The 19560-nt window shown below is 39.3% G+C and overlaps 2 protein-coding genes across 18 annotated transcripts in view; one reads left to right on the top strand and one right to left on the bottom strand.

Moving 5' to 3' along the window:
• ASPH (aspartate beta-hydroxylase) overlaps window positions 1–10656 on the top strand; it is a 111668-nt gene extending 101012 nt beyond the window's left edge. For 14 of the 15 annotated variants that reach the window (XM_027638640.1, XM_027638646.1, XM_027638642.1 and 11 more), the window contains 2 exons: window positions 200–333; window positions 6336–6627. In XM_027638640.1, the coding sequence (XP_027494441.1) occupies window positions 200–333; window positions 6336–6486 (285 nt within the window). In that variant the 3' untranslated portion in view covers window positions 6487–6627. Of the gene's footprint in view, window positions 1–199; window positions 334–6335 lie in introns of all 15 variants that reach the window. The other variant, XM_027638632.1, reaches the window with a different exon arrangement.
• Window positions 10657–10659: 3 nt separating this feature from the next.
• CLVS1 (clavesin 1) overlaps window positions 10660–19560 on the bottom strand; it is a 103050-nt gene continuing 94149 nt past the window's right edge. For all 3 annotated transcript variants that reach the window (XM_027638651.1, XM_027638649.1, XM_027638650.1), the window contains one exon: window positions 10660–11928. In XM_027638651.1, the coding sequence (XP_027494452.1) occupies window positions 11841–11928 (88 nt within the window). In that variant the 3' untranslated portion in view covers window positions 10660–11840. The remainder of the gene's footprint in view (window positions 11929–19560) is intronic.

Here is a 19560-nt window from a genome sequence, read left to right as displayed (position 1 = left end):
CACATCTCATAAGACGTGGTTTTTGTAGTACTGAATGCCTTTAGGGCATGAGAAAGAGCAGTTGTTGCTGAGAATCTAACAAAAGATTACATTACACTTTTCACCTATCATCGAGGATGAGACAAAACGAAATCCTGAACTCCCAGCAGCATGACTGTGAAGTGGAATGTGTTGAAAATCTGCCTTTCTCTTCTTGCAGATCAAATATTCTATCATGCACCCCGGGACTCATGTCTGGCCCCACACAGGGCCCACAAATTGTCGGCTGAGGATGCATTTGGGCTTGGTGATACCTAAGGAAGGCTGCAGAATACGGTGTGCCCAAGAGAACAGGTATGGTTGGGGGCCTTTGGTTTGTGTGGGTTTTTTTGGTTTGGTTTTTTTTGGTTGTTTTTTTTTTGTTTGTTTGGTTTGGGTTTTTTTATTTTTGTTTGGGTTTTTTGTTTGTTTGGGTTTTTAATTTTGTTTTTGGTTGGGTGGTTGGGTGGGTTTTATTTTGGTTTTTTGGGGGGTTTGTTCGCTTATTTTTGTTTGGTTTTGTTTGTTTGTGGTTTTTTCCCACTTTCCTCAAGACTGAAAAAGGGATGGGACAGCAGGTAATTTAAAAAAATAAAGGGGTGTATTATTGATCAGGAGGTGTAATATATTTCATTAAACAGGCAGTTTATACCCTAATGCTTGGTACAAACATATAAATATCAGTTCTCAAACAATGCCAGGAGAACCTTTGGAGACAAACCCGCTCTTCTCTGCTATGGCATGGAAATAACAGTGAGTTTTGTCAGTGGGGTCTCTGTGTTTACTTTTACAATGCCAGTCTAATATCACTGCCAACAGAGTTCCTCTATTTATTTTGATTTTGGGGAGACTACATTGCCTCTTCACAGAAGCTAAGACTAAGCTAGACCTGCATTTTCACCACTGTGACAGAATACTCTGGTATATCTGACAAAAGCTTCCTTTTAAGCTGGTATTATTTGTTATAATTCAGTTAAAATTATTCCAGTTGATTTCAGGATGAAGACATCTATGAAGTGTTTGGCCCAGTGAGTTACACAGGTGGTGATTTTTTTAAAGTGCATTTTAAGTAAAATTTCTTACCCCTTAGGGAAAAATTATACTGACTTGAAGACCAGTTTTATCTCTGTTTGGTCCAAAAACCAAAATAAAATGCAACAGCTGATACTTTTGCAATCATATACTCCTCTGAGAAATATGAGAAAATTTTATAATTGCATTATATTATTAAACACAGACAGAAAATATAGTATTAACTATATTGCTTTTTGTTTACAGTCTCAATTTGCTGAGACTTAGGTGAAATTCTCATAATGTTTAATATCTATATGTATATTCTGAAATATTCTTGTCTTTGCTGCATCTGAGTGCAATAAACATTAATTTTGAACTCTTTCTGTGGTAGTAATGTACAGATTAATGTGATATTGAAAAATGAAATGCTATTCTTGTCTGCATGACTGCAATACATAGCAAAGAATTCTTTTTGCATAACATTTGAGAACAACCACAAGAAATCTTTAGAAATTCTGAGGTTAGAAGTATCCAGCTTTTAATAACCAAAAGTGTTGTTACTATACACTCTTGCCAACATATAGCTTATTTAATTATTTGTCATAGTCAGTGTTACAATCTACACTACCTTTATCTAGGTTGTGATGGACATTTTTTTCCATCATTCCAGTCCAATATCCAAAATAAGCTGGCTGGAGTGAGAGGTAGCTAACGGGCTTAGAAGACTAATGTGGAGGTGTGGAGTCTTTTCACTTTAGGACATTGTTGCGAATTCAGGTTGGTGGTGACTGAATAGCATTGCCATTTGGTGGCTGTCTGGTAGCTGGTGTGAAGAAAGTAGTCGTTTAGTCTGCTTCCAAGAGAGCAGGTGTCCACAGCTCACCACCCGTTATTTAGGCTGGCACCCTTCTTTGTCTTAACCTGAACAGAAGGGATAGTCCTGTGGAGAACAAACTTAACTACCTCCTTGGTAGCAACACCCCCTCAAAGTCAAGAGTGGAAGAATGCCTGTTGCTGCAAACAGAGCTCAGAGCACTTCAGCATCCAGGTTCCTGAACCTGGCTCTGTCTTATGCACTCATTTGAAATGTGAAACATTCAAGAGTTGACTACCGCCTATGCTGGAACACGTTAATGTCAGTTGCTTCTGGTAAAAGCTATGCATTCAGAATAAAAGACAGGATTTTTCCTGGAAGCGTTCAAAGTGTGTCTACTGCTGTCACTGAAAGGGTTTTTATACATCCCTTCCCCATGAAAGAGAGGTGGGTGGACTACTGTCAAAAATAATGGTACCAGGAGAAGACCAACCTTGAGCAATTTCCATTCCTCTCCTCCTGGTGGTTCAGAGCAGTGGTAAAGTAGTGGCTTCAAATAGGAGATCTGCCTTTTCTGATCTCTGCCACTGCTGTGTTTATGAGAGACCAAACAGAATGACAGTTTTGTGCTTGATTACCTCAGTGCCACACAGTCTGGTTGTTTACAAGGGCAAAGTTACCATGCAGCTCATCCTTTGATGGACAGGCAACTCAGCAGTGTCTAGTACTGTATTTTACTCCTTCACTTGTAGAAGAGTTTTTTTTGCAGCTGTTAGGAGTTGGTATACCTTGTGGTTGAGGGTCATGAAGCTGATTGGAAGGATAGAACACCTCTGCTATGAGGAAAAGCTGAGACATCTGGAGCTGTTCAGCTTGGAGAAGAGAAGGCTCCAGGGAGACCTCATTGCAGCCTATCAGTATTTTATGGAGCTTGTAAGAAAGATGAGGACAGTCTTTATCAGATAGGTTGCAAAAGAACAAGGAGTAATGGTTTTAAATTAAAAGAGGGTCGATTTAGATTAGATATAAGGAAGAAGATTTTTATAGAGAGGATGGTGAGACACTGGAACAGGTTGCTCACAGAGATGCTCCATCCCTGGAAACATTCAAGCTGAAGCCTGGAGTGGGCTCTGAGCAACTTGACTGAATTGAAGATGTCACTGCTTATTGCAGGGAGGTGGACTAGATGGCCTTTAAAGCTTCCTTTTAACCTAAACTATTCCCTGATTCTATGTTTCTTGTTCAGTACAGCTGTGGTTATTTTAGGTTGTTGGGCCATTTTGAAGTCCCAGCTCTGTAAAACTTAGGGTACAATGCACAAAAATGGTAGGTAAATAATATCTAGTTATTATAATCAAACATCACTGTCAGGCAACACAATCTTATTTTGACGTGAAGGTACAGAGTTACAGCCTTATGCAGAAGCCAGTCCGAGATCTCACCTTTAACAGCTGTGAAGATGATACAGAAACTACCCCAAAGTAGCTCAGCACCAGAGCAGAAGAGTATGGTCGCTATGTTACCACTGTGAAGTTGTTCTCACACCATCAGGCCTCTAGAAAGTATTTATTTGCATGCTAATGGTCGGGTTTGTAGCCTTTTCAAAAGGGGCTAATAGTTCTGTCAACTTTATGACTTTTCTTTTGTTGTGCAAAACAGACCATCCCATTATGATGCAAATGACAGATCCTAGGTTTTAACCTCTGAAGCTACTTCATCTGGGTGCCTGGAGTTTTTATTGTCCTTAACTGAGCTGCACTTTCAGGCTATTTAGATCAGGTTTTTTCAGGCTCGCTTTTCTTTAAAAAAACAGAAACAAAAAGAAAATTTCAGGAAAAAAGAAAACAACAAACAAACCAAAGCAAAACAAAAACCCAGCAAACAATAATAATAAAAAGCTCAACCAAACAAAAAAAAACCCAAACCAACTGAAAACCCAACTATTTGCCTCAACAACAAAAACAACACCAAAATTCAATTGCCCCAAACAAAAGCAAAACCAAATCCCCCAACCCCTACCCAAAACACCAAACCCCCCAAAACCAAACTTCCCTAAAAAAAACCATAAACAACCCTCTCAAAAAAAAAAACCGAAAAAACAAACAAAAAAACCCCACCAGAAATAAAAACTGCCAAAAACCAAACAAACAAATACCAAAACAAAACAAAAAGACAACCCAAAGTCTGCTTGAATTTTTTTACGACATTATAGCACTGCAAGTGATTGAGTCCCATTGACTTGAATAAGACCAATGTAACTTTATTGCAGTAGCAGCAACTCAGGGTCTATATGACATAGAACATTTTTGTTACCAGATAACTAATGTGAGAGCAAAAAAAACCCCACATGATGCACATAGCTGAAACCTGCAAAAGGCTGGTTATCTGGGCCTTCAAGGCTGACGTCTGTATGCAAGTCAGTGTGAATTTTTTTACTATCTTATGCTTTCTGGTTTATCTACTCTTGCTTAAATTATGTTTAGATGATCATTTCAGTTGAAATTATCCAATTTCAATTTCCATTTCTCTTCAGAGCATTACAGCACAACTCCATACATTTTGATGGTTTTGCTTTTGTTGAATTAAAAATTAAAAAATACGGAGATGAATTTATTTTTCACCCTGGTTTTGAAAGAAGTTGTTTTCTCTGTGAATGGACACAGCTGAATGAGCTTAAGCAGTGCATTTCCATCTTTGATGGCAAGGCTTTTGTTTCTTTACCATTGTTACTGTCCATAGTGCTTAACTCTCTTTAAGGGCATCCATTCTCTTGAACTGCTTCACCTGCTAAGGAATTCCGTTAAAACACTTGATTATGTAGAGTGTTCATTGTAGAGTGGCTTTAGGAAGGAAAGCTTTGACCATTGTTAACTTGACTGTTTTTCATCCAGTCTCACCTGAAGGGATATAATCAGGTGTTAAACTTCAAAATTATGAATCCAGGTCTCAGCAGGCTGGAGAAGCATGCCAGCTGAAACTTGATTAAGTTCAACAAAGGCAAATACAAAGCCCTGCAGCTGATAAGAGATCAACACCTTGTTACTGTACAGGCTGGGTGATGACTGCATGGAAAAGCAGCTTAGCAGAAAAGGGCTTAAGGGTCCTAGGGGCCGAGTTGAACATGACTTACAAACTTCTTTTGGCTTGATGAAGAGTAGCTGTGTACTGGACTGTATTAATAATAAAGTTTATAGGAAGCAGTTTGAGGAATGCAATTTTTTCCCCTCTCTACTCAAGACCCTGCCTCTGGAGTACTGTGTCAAGTATGGGACTCTTCAGTACAAAAAAAGTCATTGATAAACTAGAGGGACTCCAGTGGAGGATGAAAAGATGATTAGGAGACTGGAGAAGCTGAACAAACTGGTTTGGAGTCTCAAAACAAGAAGGCTAAAGAGGAGCGTAGTTACGGTCTTCAACTACTAATGAGTGACTATGCAGAAGACAGAGCCTAACTTTGCAGTGAGTCTTGCTATGAGCCAAGGCTTGGACCACACGCCCTTCCAAAGTTTCTTCCGACCTAAATTATTCTGTGATTCCATACTTCATAAAATTGACAGAAGTACTGATTCTTCTACCAATTAACACTTTATACAAAGTCTCTTTGTTGATTTTTCTAACAGTGGAGGTGCTCAAAACCAAGTCACTTTGAGTAAATTGCACGTATCCCATTTTGTGCCTAACAAAGCTACTGATCTTGGAAAAGTACTACTGTTAAAATATGGCTCTTCGCTGCTGTAATAACCACTCACCTAGGGTGTTTACATCTGTTCAGTGATCTGTTCTGCCTAACCAGTACTTGGCAAGCAGAAGGGCTTTGAGTTATGGGATCTCATTCTTCCAGTTCAGCTATAACAGTATAGTCAACCCAGTGTACCATATGGTATTCCAACCTTATTCTCAAGAGAAATCTTTAGGCTTAGTGCTTTGAATGGACTTAAGGCACAAGACTGTTAACATCCCAGAAATGTTAAGCATGATGAGAGTCTAATTCTGTTGTTCTGATTTTTAGAAAAAGCAAATTGATTTAATGTAATTTCTTTTCAAACCATATGACCATATTACTGGTCATTCCCTCAGCTTCCATCACTTCTGTACATCACTAATGTAGTTGATTAGAAAAGAAGAAAAGTGGATTGTTACACCAGTATTATACCCACTCCTTGTTTAATGGACTCAATTCATTAAAAGTACATAAATAACATATATCATAAATGTCTAAATGTGTTTGTGGGCATAACTATGCAGAGTGAGGGGAAAAGATCCGTTCAGTAATATGAAGGTCCATAAGACTAATCTTTCTGTAGTTTATTTCAATTAAAACTTTGATACTCCAATCTCTTTATATTACATAGTGAAATCTTGACTGTGCAATCTGTGGTGTTTAAATCTTTCTCATATGTCCAAGAGCATCTTCAGAGCTGATATATAGCTTGCCTGCTCCACAGCCCTTCAAATACTACACTAAAGTATGTTCTTTTTTGTGTTGCAGAGCCTGGGAAGAAGGGAAAGTTCTTATTTTTGATGACTCTTTTGAACATGAAGTATGGCAGGATGCTGAAGATTATCGCCTGATATTCATTGTGGATGTGTGGCACCCTGAGTTAACAGCACAACAGAGACGCACCCTTCCTGCTATTTAAGGGGTTCCTTCTGATATGTGGCGCAGAGGAGCTTTAACTCTTTGGAGTATGCAAATGGGATTAATTTATCCAGCATACGAAGTATACAAGTATTTTAAGGATAAGAAAGGATGAGATTCTACAATCAGAGAGGACTTGGTTAAAAAAAAAAAAGAAAAAAAAAGGAAAAAACTAAAAAAAAGAAGCCATGTTTTGTTTCATACCGATACAGCACTGATGTGTATTGTTTTTCTGGCTGCAAGTTTGAAAATACGAATCTTGTCAGCCAAAAAGCAATAGGTGTGGATTTTCAAACTGAGGAATGTGCAGATGGTTTTGCCATGCCTATATTGTGTGTACACAACCAGTCAGTCGGTCATATGCTTGACCATGTTGAGGCACAAGATTTATGATTCTACGTCTAGGAAATACTTCCCAAGCTTTTATCTGGGAAGCAATATGTAAGATATTTGCAAATGTATGCACACAACTGACTTTGAAAATCAGTATGCAGTTGTAATGTTAGCTGCTTTAGGCTTAGAACGTGTCCCTATGTTATCACTATAGATAATGTGAATGGATTATGTGAGTTTTGTACTTTTTCTACCTGAGTAATTGTATTTTTCTAGCTTAATTATGAACAAATCTTCTTTAATTAACCACTATTTTTAAAAAAAAAAACACTATATATACAAGTGTGTCTCTAGCTATCAGCAGAAGGAAAACATTATGTATGAACAGATTTAATTTTTGCTAAGTGTGGCCTTCTTTTGCCTTCTTGGAAATGCAAGTAGAAACTAGCATAATCAGCTGCCTAGTGAAGCTTTGTTCTTCTAAAACAAAATAGTTCTCTTAGTTAGCAGGCAACTTTCAGTTTGATAATGTGATTTTGGAAAATGTTGAGCAAATGTGACATTTGTGGGCTCAGATTGTAAAGTGCTTGACAGTTCATAGGATTATTTGGTGAGCTGCTGTTTTTCCTGTTGTTACAAAAGCTTGTGATGTGATATCTTTTTCTACTCAACAAGGGTCTGGGGCACCTCTTTCCAGGGGCTCCTCCTTGGCTGCCCTTGAGTGGTCATTCAGCAGAAAAAAAATATATGAAGAATTTCTTGTTCTTTGGGCAGAAAGACAAGGTCTAACTTGGGTTTCCTGCCATAATGCAGAAGAGACAAAGAGCTTCAGGTTATTAACTTGTATTAACTTCTGCTGCCAGCATCCTACAGAGTACTAGAATGATCCTCTAATTGACCTAATGGTGTTTTCCTTATTTTGAAACGTAGAACATAATGCTGAATGAGTCTGATCCCAGTACTGTTTACAGGATGCTCTGTATTTGCCATACGGAATTTACTGTATCGTAAAAAGGCCTATTTTCAAGAAAGAGAACTTGCTGGATGTTTAAGAAGTTGTCAAGTCTTTTGGGTCTGTACTGTTTGATGGGAAATGGAGAGTGCAGGACCCTCCACTATTAACTTCTAAGAACACTAACAGGAGAGAGAGACCAGAGGTTGCACTGTGATGTTTATGTCAGGCTGTGACCTACTCACTTGCAACACCAGCTGGGTGTGGACAGTTGTGATGGGATGCCCAGGACTCGTCCAGAGCAGTGGCATCACTTCTGAGGGTTGTAAGAGACAAACACTAAGCAAGGAGACATTGAAGTTACTTAGTCTCCACAACTTTGGCTTTGTTGTCCAAAGGACACTGAACAGTCATCTTATTTGTGTAATACTCTGGTTTATTACTGCAGAGACTACATCGTGGTACCTAAATATTGTGACCTGAATGCTGCATTTGCTAAAGCAAAATACAGATAAGAGCTTTGCATTCCCATAAGCTGAATGCTCTTCAGATTTTGTATTTTACTAGGTAATTAAATTTTGTAATGCCATATAACACATGGTGATTACACCATAAATTAGTGTAACCAGTTTCTGGAAGTGTGCACTTTAATTTCCTTTTTGAATAGTAAACTGATAAACCCTCTCTGATCAAGAGTCAGTTTTAGACAGCTAAGATAATTAGGTTTTAATGTGTTGTCCATATCAAAAATAATCCTGAGACTATACGCAATGTACAAGAAAGTAACACTTCTCAGTTAATAATAATGAAAAATGAAAAGATTTATAAGTTTCACACTTTAGAAAATTTAAAGATACTTCTGGAGGTCATTAGGAGAATTATGCAAAAGTGGAAATAAGATACTCATTATTGTGAGGGATAAAAGAGTAAAAACGTTTTTTAAATCTCCTGGTAGTTGTTAAATCAGAGGCTGTATTTTTATCTTTGTGAAGTGATCAAGCAGTATAAATTATAAACTATTTTGTAATTCTCTTAAATAAAGACAGTTTGTAAAGAAAGAAACAAAAACTTTTGAAACAAAAATTGGTGGTTTAGGAATATTTTTATTGATATTGCATTTTAGTTTCTATAGCTCAGATTAAATGCTAAAGGTAAAATTTTGGAGTTTTATTTATGAAAATCCATGCCATCCTTCATATTGTTTCATTGTTCTTTTGAAGGCTCATACTTTATCTTTTCCAATTGCAATTGACAAATAGATAAAATTGGCAAATAGATAAAAGTAATCTACCCAAGCCGTGTGTGTGCTGGAGTAGCACTGTTCATTAGATTGTGTAGTGATACATTGGCCATTTAAAAATCTTAAGTGCCTTTAATAAGACAAGGTGTACTATGAATAGCTCCTGCAACACTGAAGTGAATCTACTCCATGCCTACAAGGCAGGAAGCTGAGAGCATGTTGTTTTGTTAGGTACAGTTACTGTATTAGCTATATACATGGGGAAGATACATATAGCAGACTACAGAAATTATGCAGTGAACAACTGGTATATTATTTTAGGTATTCCTGTTTGCCAACTGGTATTTTGTCTTGAAAAAGCTTTTCAGCATTGGAAGTGCCAAGAGAAGAAATGAATGGAAATGCTTTTTAAATGGAGATCCATTGCAATTTAACTTTTTTTTTAGTTAGGTTTATTTACAGAAGGAAATGGCTGACAAGAGCAATGTAGTCTGTAAGGCAGTATATACTCATCATGATGATAGGAGGTGGGTTCCATCCTGCCTGTCATTACCTTCTTTGCACAGTCTCTATAAGATCCTATGGTTAAATACAAGCTTCATACAGTTATATACAAGGCATCATATGTATTTATTCATATCACAGTTAAAGAAAAGAAATAATTCTAATCCTTTGCAAGGTTTGATCTTCAAGGGCTGGATTTCAGTGATATTTGCACTTCTTGGACAGAACCAAGACCCACTTCAATGAACAGTGATTGTAACAGATCATCACAAAGACTCAGTGGCAGTGGGGGTAGCAGAGATTAGGTGTTTTTCTCTGTATTAACAGAGAAAAATCACAAACCAAAGTATTTCTTCCTTAATGCTGCAGTATACTAGCCAATGTCTGTCTTTTTTGCCTGTTTAAGTTTTTGCTTTCTGCTTTAAGCAAGTTCTCTTTGACAAATCCAAATGCCTTTGAGTGTCCGTGAGCCCAGGGAAGGGAAGGGAGCTATGTCCTTCTACTGGGACTTGACATCCTGTAATAGTTGGTAATGTCAGGGGATTGGGAATGGAAGAAATCCCAAAGATAAATGGGCTCAATCATCTTCTATGTTTAATGTTCCTGGAAGCTGCAAGCTTCTGCTTCTTTTTCTAACTCCTGTGTTACCTTGCTGGGACCATCCACTGCCTTAAAGACTCACTCTCTATCATGGAGGCTAGGCTTTGTATCAATAACGTGTTGCTGTAGGAGGAGGTTAGTCTGAATGAAGTTATTCTGTACAAATACTGGTGCATAAATCCCAGGTGTGTTGATAGGATCTGGCAGGATGTCCTTTCTGCCCTGTGCAGGCATAAAATGTTGTTGTAGATAAAGGCAGTATTTTGTTAGTCCATCTGTTAGGGCTGACCATGTCCACTTGAACTATATTGTCACTTCAGTGTAACACTTAAGAATTCAATGAATGTTCTAGGGGCACATTAAAAACCCTTGTGCCTATTATCATCTCATTTTGTCTGTATGGTTTACTCTGCTACCTTTGATATGTTGTTGCCAACCACTTGTTCTAGTAAATTGCCAATATGTGGCAATATAATTGAAGAATAAAGGTGTGTACAGTGGTTGTAACTGTTTTAGGAAATAAAGTCACTGAACATGCAATTTGATAATGATTTTTCTTTTATTTCTTTAATCCGGTTTCCATTTCAATGAAGGGATGGTACTCTTTTCAGCTAGAGCAAAGAGAGAAATAACAAACTGATCTTTGGCATTTCAGTTCTTGTATTCTTCAGCATTTCCTTCTAGCAGAAGCTGGTACTGAATAATTAATTATAAGTTTTCCTTTTCCATTTTAACCATGGCCTGTATCTGCAATCAGCATACCCTTCTGGCTACACCTTTCCTTGACTGCAGGAGGGAAGGGAGTGAATGGCTCTGCAGAGCTTTCATTTGTTGTTGTGACCTGAATGAAACAATCTGGATTGAACCATTAATCACTGGTGAATGTGTCCAATGGGTCTCCCTGGCACCCCACCACCACCACACGTGCTCACACATGCACACGCATGTATCTAATAGGCTCCTGAGTTGCCTGTGGAAAAACACATTACAATTAAATAGTTGCATTTCAAATTGTGCGCGTCTGCTGCCCACACAGCTCATTTCACTTTAGCTGACAGTTTTACGAGGGCTTCAAAAGTTAAGAAAAATTTTTGCTAGATACTGAAATGTGACCTTCCCCCTATATAAGCAGCATGGATGAGGCAGTCACAAAGTATCGTGTTGAATGGCATTATTCTGGCACTGGCTTTTTGGTTTTTTGTTTTTGTTTTTTTATTTTATTTTATTTTATTTTATTTTTTTTTAAATGCAAAATCCTTCTGTAAAACTCAAATACTGTGTAAATGATGATTCTGCCCTCTGACGCAGATTACACTTACTGATTACAGTGCAAAGTTTAAACTCGAGATGCTTTTCTTTAAAACTCAACCCCTTAGCGTCTATAAAATGAGCATCCCTGATGAAGTCTTCAGGAAAACTACTGACATACCCTGGTTTCTTTAAACAGAGAATGCAGTTCCACCATTTCCAATATTTTAATGTCATAACTCAAAAAAAAAAAAATCTTTGTTTATGGACAGATTCCTGTGTCAGTACAAATTTCTCAGTTTTTGTTCAGCGTCGGCCGCACGGATGGATGGCTGGTGACAGTTGTTACTTGGTCAGGAAACATGAAGGACTTGCCATCAAGCAAAACACGTGTGTGTGCGTGTGTCTGTGTGTGGTGTGCTCTGTGGGTCTCTGGTACGGTGGAAGTCTGTTCGTGGATCTGTGTCTGTTGGGCACCTCAGTCCAGAGCCAGCAGTGGTTGGGTGTTCTCACTTTCCCCCGGGTCTTCATGTTTCAGTGTGCCAGCTTCCACCACAGACTGGGACCTGAAAGCAAGAAGACACATGTGCTAGCAAGGACTGCTGCAGAAGCACTCACCTTCCTGGTTTTGTTTTGTGATCTTTCTTTGCTTTAGTCCATTTTCATCTTTATGGCTTCTTAATTATTTTCTGTGGAAAGCATAAGGAATTTGAGAAACATTCCTTTAAATACAAACAGGGATGTGACTCACTGGAAATCTCGAATGCTTTCAAAATATTTAATGCTTACCTACTGTCCATAATGCTGAACGTGCTCACCAACTTAAAGACCTGACCTTGCAATACCATGAGGTCTGTGGGTGCTTGATGTCTTCCTAGGCAAAACTGCTTGTGTGAAGCAAGCTGACTACTGGAAAGCAGCCATTTGCACAAGTGCTTGCAGGGGCCAGTCTGAGCTCATGCTTGTTGCAAATCTCAAGAAATACAAGTAGACAAATCACATGATGTAGGGGTTTAAGGGGCAGGGCTACCATGAGTTACGCAAGACCAATGAAGAAGCCAGAGTTAATATGACAATGAGGAAGCTTCTGGTGTGCCCAGTCCTGCAGTTTTTCTCCTTGTCTACACCCTTGAAGGAGAACTTTATTCAGGGCTAGTCTATTTTAAACTCATTTCTGTCTTCCAGTTGAGAAGCATAACTGAACCATTGTTATTAGTGAACCAAAAAACTCCAACATGTAAAAAAAAGAGTAAACACTAGAGAAAGTAGAACATCATGATTTCTTGCAGTAACAAAAGCTGAATGGGCTTAAAATGGTGGAAAAATTCAAGACTCTTTCATTTTCTGAGGTCTGTGTGCTCTAATGTTTGCTTGCCTATTGAAGGAGGATCTGACGAGTTTATTGTTACAGAGATTTGTTATATTCCATTTTCTCTGCTTTGGGCTAGAAGTTACCTCTTAGCAAGTTTGGAGTGGACAATGAGCTTTAGAACAAAATCACTGTGTGATTCGGGAACTTTTAAAAAGGGATCTTTTTCAAAAGTGAGGGTAGAGTCATCCAGCCCAGTCATTTGCATAGTGCGTAGTATCATTTTAAGGAGCCAGTTTTCTCATCGTTAGCTTTTTATAATTAGGGGTAGCTCTCACTCCCTACATGATGTGTTTGTGGTTCCCAGTTGTTCATTTAAGCTTTAGCTATTTCATGAAATTAGATGTCACCTCTCTTTTGATGAGAATCCTTAATAAATTACATCCTTTGGTACTCTAGCACTTGATCAGGATTGAATACCATGACTGTGAATAACTTGTATCATAATTATTCTTATGCCTGGAGCTTTCATTAAAGCATAATAAAAAAATTTCATTAAAAAAAATCTCCAAAGAAAGATAATAAAAACTGGTTGCTCAACGGAAAGATTTTATGCCAAAATTTTCAGAGAAAATTTTGTTTGCTCAAATGTTTTCTCTGCGTATTTTTTACAAATATGTGCCATGCATAATGTTTATGATTGCATTTTAATATAGAAAAGCAACTGTTTTGGGACATTATGCAAAATGGCAATTTACATATTTCTAGTACGTGGCAGTAAAAACTAATCATATGGCTTCAAAACTGATACAGAATGGATTTAAATCACAACATTAGTAGGTTTTTACTTTCTTTTCTGGATTACTAGATTAAATTATTGTTAATAGTACTGATTAATACTTGTCACCAATGTATTGCTTCTGTCTGATCCACTACCCTTCAATGGATGTAAAAAGCTGCATATCCTTTGCAGCATTTGCCAGCACACAGCAGAAAGTTTCCTTTCTAAGTCAACTGTGAAAAATCTCACAATTTTGCCTTTTATGGTCACAGCTGATCACCTCTGCTTTCATGTCATTACATACACAAAACCTCTTGCATCTGGAACAGCAAGATACCATTTTCTCCTCCACACTGGTACTTGGATTCACACCACCTTGGGAAAAATGTAGTGCCAAGCTCTGTGTGCAGGTCCCATGCTATTCCTTTTCACACAGAGACAAAATAGCCAGAGCATCAAGTAGATGCATTTTAACCCACCTGGCCTCCAAATTCAAAATGCCAAATGGTTCAAATGCTATGCCCAGCCTTTCTGAATAATGTGAAGAGGAATCAAATTGAGATTTTCGTATCTGCTAAGCTCTGCAGCAACAATTTCTGTTCTATTTTTGCTAAAAGCTGCTTTTAGCAGAAATATATATCCTAAAATAAGCAATTCTCACATCTGTCTGAAGGGCACAGTCATGGTTTCAACAATCATCGCTATTTTCTAAGACACCACAAAAAAAGGACTCGTGTTTGGATTTCCATTTTCCTAATACATCGTTTTGGTTTTTTTTCTGAAAAATGCTTCCAGTTTTGTTTTTAACTTAAGTTTTATGTAGAAAAGCAGAAAATAAGTCAATTCTCAACAGGATTTTAAAATACTCATTTCTTATTCTTAATTTGTGGTAAATATCAAAAATGTACATGCTTGGAAAAGCATTTTGGCAATATATGTCAGTGCAGTTCAAAATCTAATGTAATAACTTAGCACAAGATATATGTTCTACTAGTCTAGAACATCCTGGAATATGCATTTTATAACTATACTTTATTTAATGACAGGGAAAAGATGATTTGCAACAGGTGACTGTTGCAGAAAGCATTTTCAACTGATAGTAAATGTAGAATGATAAAATATGCTGAGTTGGAAGGGACCCATCAGAAACATCAAGTCCAACTCCTGGCCCTACACAGAACATCCCAAGGATCACATCATGTGCCTGAGAGTATTGTCCAAATGCTTCTTGAACTCAGACAGGCTTGGTGCTGTGACCACTTCCCCGGAGAGCCTGTTTTAGTACTCAACCACACGCTGGGTGAAGAACCTTTTCCTGACATCCAGCATAAACCTGCCCTGATTCAGCTTTGTGCCATTTCCTTGAGTCCTGTCACTGGTCACGAGAGTGAAGAGATCGGTGCCTGTCCCTCATCATCAAGAGAGGTTTTGTGATGACATCAGCTAACTCTATGAGGATTCCAGGATGAATTCCATCAGGCCCCATAAATTTGTAGGGATCCAGCTGGAGCAGCAGATCCTACACAATTTCAGGGTCAACTGAGAGTGATCACTCTCACAGTCATGGTCCTCCAGCTCAGGGCACTGAGATCCCCTGTATTTTGTGGCTGTAGAAATTAATATAAGAAGAAGCACCCTACGTGTTAGTTTCATTTTGGTTTTGTGGATCTAGCAGACATATTCAGTTCAAGAAAAACAGTCACATTCTGGGTATGTGCAGGTTTACACACTGTTTAGGGAGGTTTGTGTGCTGACTCTAGTATTGAACCTAGGACAAAGACTAGTTTTTATTTTAAAAGTACTGCTACCTGTTTTAACTGCATTAACATTTTCTTCAGAGGACTTCACAACTACATTTTTAAATTTTTAAATAGAATCTGATCATGGTTCTTGTGTTTGGTTATCTAATTGCTCCTTAACCTCCTATTGAAAAATAAATTGCAGTCAGACACCAAAGTACTTTTTCTCTGACTAGTTCCTGTAATTTGCAACCATCATTGCATTCAAAGCACCCTCTTGCACAACAATTTAAGCCATTTTGATTTAAAAGGGTAAATGAGCAGTACAGAACTTTCCTTGTTTGTCAAGCAGAGTTTAAGCTTTGACCCTTTCATTGCAGTGGATCCTGTTCTGCTGGTATCCTATGGCAAGCAAAAGTCGTTCATGGCACCATATAAAGTGTTATTTTGCTGCCTTTCCATATCAGTGTGTTCAAATACCTGATGGGATGGAGTAGTAGAACACAAAAGACAGAATCATCTCAGTGATACTTGGTGACAGAAGAGGCAGCAGATACAAATGGAAATACAAGAACCTCCATTTTTTACTAGGGGAATAGTCAAACACTGAAACAAATTGCTCAGTGAGCTTGTGGAGTCTTTGTGCTTAGAGATATTAAAAATCCAGATGGACACACTCCTGGACAACCTGCTCTAGCTGACCTTGCACTGAGCAGGGGAGTGGGTAGATCTCCAGAGGTCTCTTCCTCAAACTTTTTGTGATTCTGTGCCCACAGAAATACCAATTTCTCTTAACCATCCCAATTAATCTTTCTCTATCATGACAGGGCAATTATTTTCTTTCCAAGCTCATTATGCCTTTAGGGTGTCAACTTTTACAGTGTGGATGACATTCAGCTGCTAAACATAGGTACATACAGCCTTTTTAGGGTATCTAAGACAACTGAAGCTTGTGACTCTGGGTTTTATAAGACTTGTAGAGGACTCCTGTCCTTCTGGAGTAACAGGTGGAGGCCAAGAGGCCATCATAGTGCCTAAATTCATACAATTTAAATACACTTAGAAGAATGAATGCAGCTAGTTTCTAGCGTTCAAGACATGTCAAAGTCATTTTGACCTGGGCAAGGAATAAACTAATCATCTAAGCAGGAAACAAAAATTACATTGGCCAACTCCTCCTATCAATACATTTTAGTCACTTGTGTTTTGATGTGTCTCACCATCAGACATCTATGGTCACTGTGTGATAAATGACAGAGAAAAATAAACATTCCCAGGGTGCTATTCATCTGACCTGTTCTAAACATATGGTCTAAACATTATGATTCATTGGTTACCTACATTCAAGTCCCTGTTCTGGTGAGTTCTCATCTGTTAACACCAGAAAGAACAGGTTTCATGTCTTGTGAGGCAATGTTTCCTACATATCATGGCCTGGACTGCCTCACACCTTCAGTATTCACCTTCACTATATTACCTTCAATACTCACCAGAAATGTGACACTTGTCCTGCAACTTTGGAATTTTAAATGAGCATAATTGAGTTCAAAGACTTCTGGTTTTCCTCCTTTTTCAGCTAAAAATTCTCAGGAACCAGTCTGAAAGATGCTTGTTTGTGGAGGATCTGGTTGACTTAAATTTTAGCAAAAGTAGACAACTGTTTGTATCACATGGATAGGGTCACTGCCCTAAGCTGGCAGACACTGTGCTTGTCTTTCTTTAACATGATCCATGCAGGAGACTTAACTCCTGTAAAAGTACATGATCACAATGGGGTGGGAGCTAAATCCAAAGCAATTAAAAGACAAGTCAACGGCCATAGACTTTACTACCCTAGATTCCAAGGCTAGATAACCTTGCTTAGGAGAGCAAAGTGAAAATGTAAAGAGAAATGAATTCCAAGTCTCACTTCTGAACCCTAGGTACCATCTGAGTGTGGTCCATTTAAAGTGTCAATCAACCCCCCCATGGTTGTTATACTGTTCAGCAAGAATATTTGGAAATCTGGAAAATCAACAGTACCCAGCTGTTTCTCCAGCAGGCCAGCCATATATTTCAAATGACAACACTGCATAGGTATGTACATCAATATCTAAGAGAACAGATGGCTTTATGTGTGTGGTCACTTTAATGCAACTGCCTCCAGTTCAGTCAAAAACCATGTAAGAAGACTGGATGCAGGCCTTCTAGCTGCACTGGTTTCAGGAGGCTCTTGTCAGAGTATAGCTGCTGTTGTTCAGCTCATAGGAGTTGATGTCTGTTAGGCATCAGTTTTGTTTCCCATAAAAAGTAGAGTCCCAAAATCCTGCACTGAGATAACAGTAACTGCCAAAATATCATAGCATGTTTTCTGAACAGACATCTTCAGTTCTCTGATCCCTCATTTTATGCTTTTCATCACAGCAATGCTGATGTGCTGCAGCCCGCAGGAGTGAGGATGTGTTTGTGCTGGCCTTCCTTTCAGGGTGTTTGTGGTGGAAAAAGGAGGGTGGCATGTTTTTTTCCCTTAGAGCAGGAGGCTTCAAACTCTCAGAGTGACACATTGCAGATCACAGTGTGACTCTATTTTTTAACTCTCACCTTCCATCTGTTCATTTTTATCAACTTCCATTCACATTTCACCAGTATCTCAGTGCTTTTCATCTCCCAATTATTAATTCCCTTTACAAAACATAATAAGCATTTTTTTAAAATCACACCCATGAATGTTTGTATCGACAAGGTCATGACAGGCATTTCTTTCTCTGCCCTCCTCCCTTCCCATCAGACTGCAGATGGTGGTGCAGCACCTCAGAGTGTGTTCTTCAACATACCTTCAGTGTATGGCTTTATCAAGCAGGAAAAACAAGGCTTATTCCCCAGTATCACAGAAAAAACGCAGATGTACAAGTGTGAAAGGTGCTCTTTTGTTATTGAAAGCACTTAAAAATGAAATGCTTCCCAGGTGGTGTGGGCAGATGCTGCAAGCCCTGCTCAGCAGTGCACAACGCCAGCACAGGAGCCATGACATGTGGCTCCCTGCCCAGGCTCATAAGCCCTGCTCAAATCTCTTGCCAGTGCAAGTCTGCAGCTTCTCCTTGTGCTGGCTCCCAACTCTGCATGAAGATAGCAGCTTTGGTACACCAACCACAGCACTGCAAAGAGATGCAGCAGCATCAATGTCTAGGGGTACAGTTGGGCTGTGAAGTGATCCACTGGCATTGTGAGTCAAGGGGAAAAGCAGCATGAAAACTGTGGCATAACCTTACTACCAGTCCAGGGCTTAGCCAACAGGACAGCAGTGGCAAGCTGCTGCACTTCCCAAATGGAAGCTGACTTTGTGGCCACTGTGGCAGCAGTGATCACCTTTCTCCCTTGTGGTGAGCACACCCTAGGGAGAGGTCTCTGAGTAGTGCCTTGGCACATCAAAGTCAGGCAACCCTGGCCCAGATCTATGCCTAACTAACTAATTGTGTGAAGAAGTCACTGTGAGTGCACCTGCACTGCTAAAGAGGCAACTACTGCAGAGTGAAGCCCAGCACAAAACCCCTCATCCTACCTATGCCTGACAGCTCTCTCCATGCCTTTCCTTTCCTGACATCTGGCCATGGCTGCTTGTCTCCACTGCACAGCTCACTGCAGGGTGTGCACCAGGGGTAGGGATGACACTACACCGCATTCGGCTCTAACTCTGGCCTGGCCAGCTGGGCCTGACCTGTCCCTTAGCCCACACCACACCCCTGGGGTGCAGTGCATACCCTTAGGCGCTTGCTGTAAAACCAGTTCTCTGGTAGGCTGTGACACAGCTCTCAGCTTGCTGCAGACACTCTGAATCATGAAAACATGCAGAAATGCTTAAGTATTTGACACAGCAGATATAGTCTCATATCTTCAGGACACTGAGACCCAGAGGGGAGCAAGAGCTAGGCACTATGCAGGGCAAATGCAGCCAGACTCCTCTGGCAGAGGCTATCCCTGGGTAATACAGACAGGAATTGGTCTGTGCCACCAACCTGGGAACTAGGGTGTACATCTCCTTCTTTCATCAGTGTGGATTTGCCATATATCTCGCACTTCCAAGTGCTCTGAACTTCTGTGTCAAGATTTTGCCTAGGTCACAATCCCAAGTCCAAGACAGGAGAAAGGCACGGATGGGAGTTTGGCCTCTTCATTTCCTTTCTCTGCTATAGACTGAGTCTTCCACATGCTTTTTGTCACGTAGAAGGAATAGGAGAACCTGCTTGAGACAGGAGTTCCTGGAAGACCCTTAATCCCCTGGAGTCCCATATGTCACCTATCAAAACGTAAGCCTAGTAGTGGGACCAAATAAAGACAACACTGTAGCAGCAAACACCAATGTACAGCAGATTCGGCAGAACTACTATAAAGT

Source organism: Corapipo altera, unplaced genomic scaffold (genome assembly GCF_003945725.1).
Source record: "Corapipo altera isolate COAL_440 unplaced genomic scaffold, ASM394572v1 49, whole genome shotgun sequence".
NCBI lineage: Eukaryota > Metazoa > Chordata > Aves > Passeriformes > Pipridae > Corapipo > Corapipo altera.
This window is presented reverse-complemented; position numbering and strand designations above follow the sequence as displayed.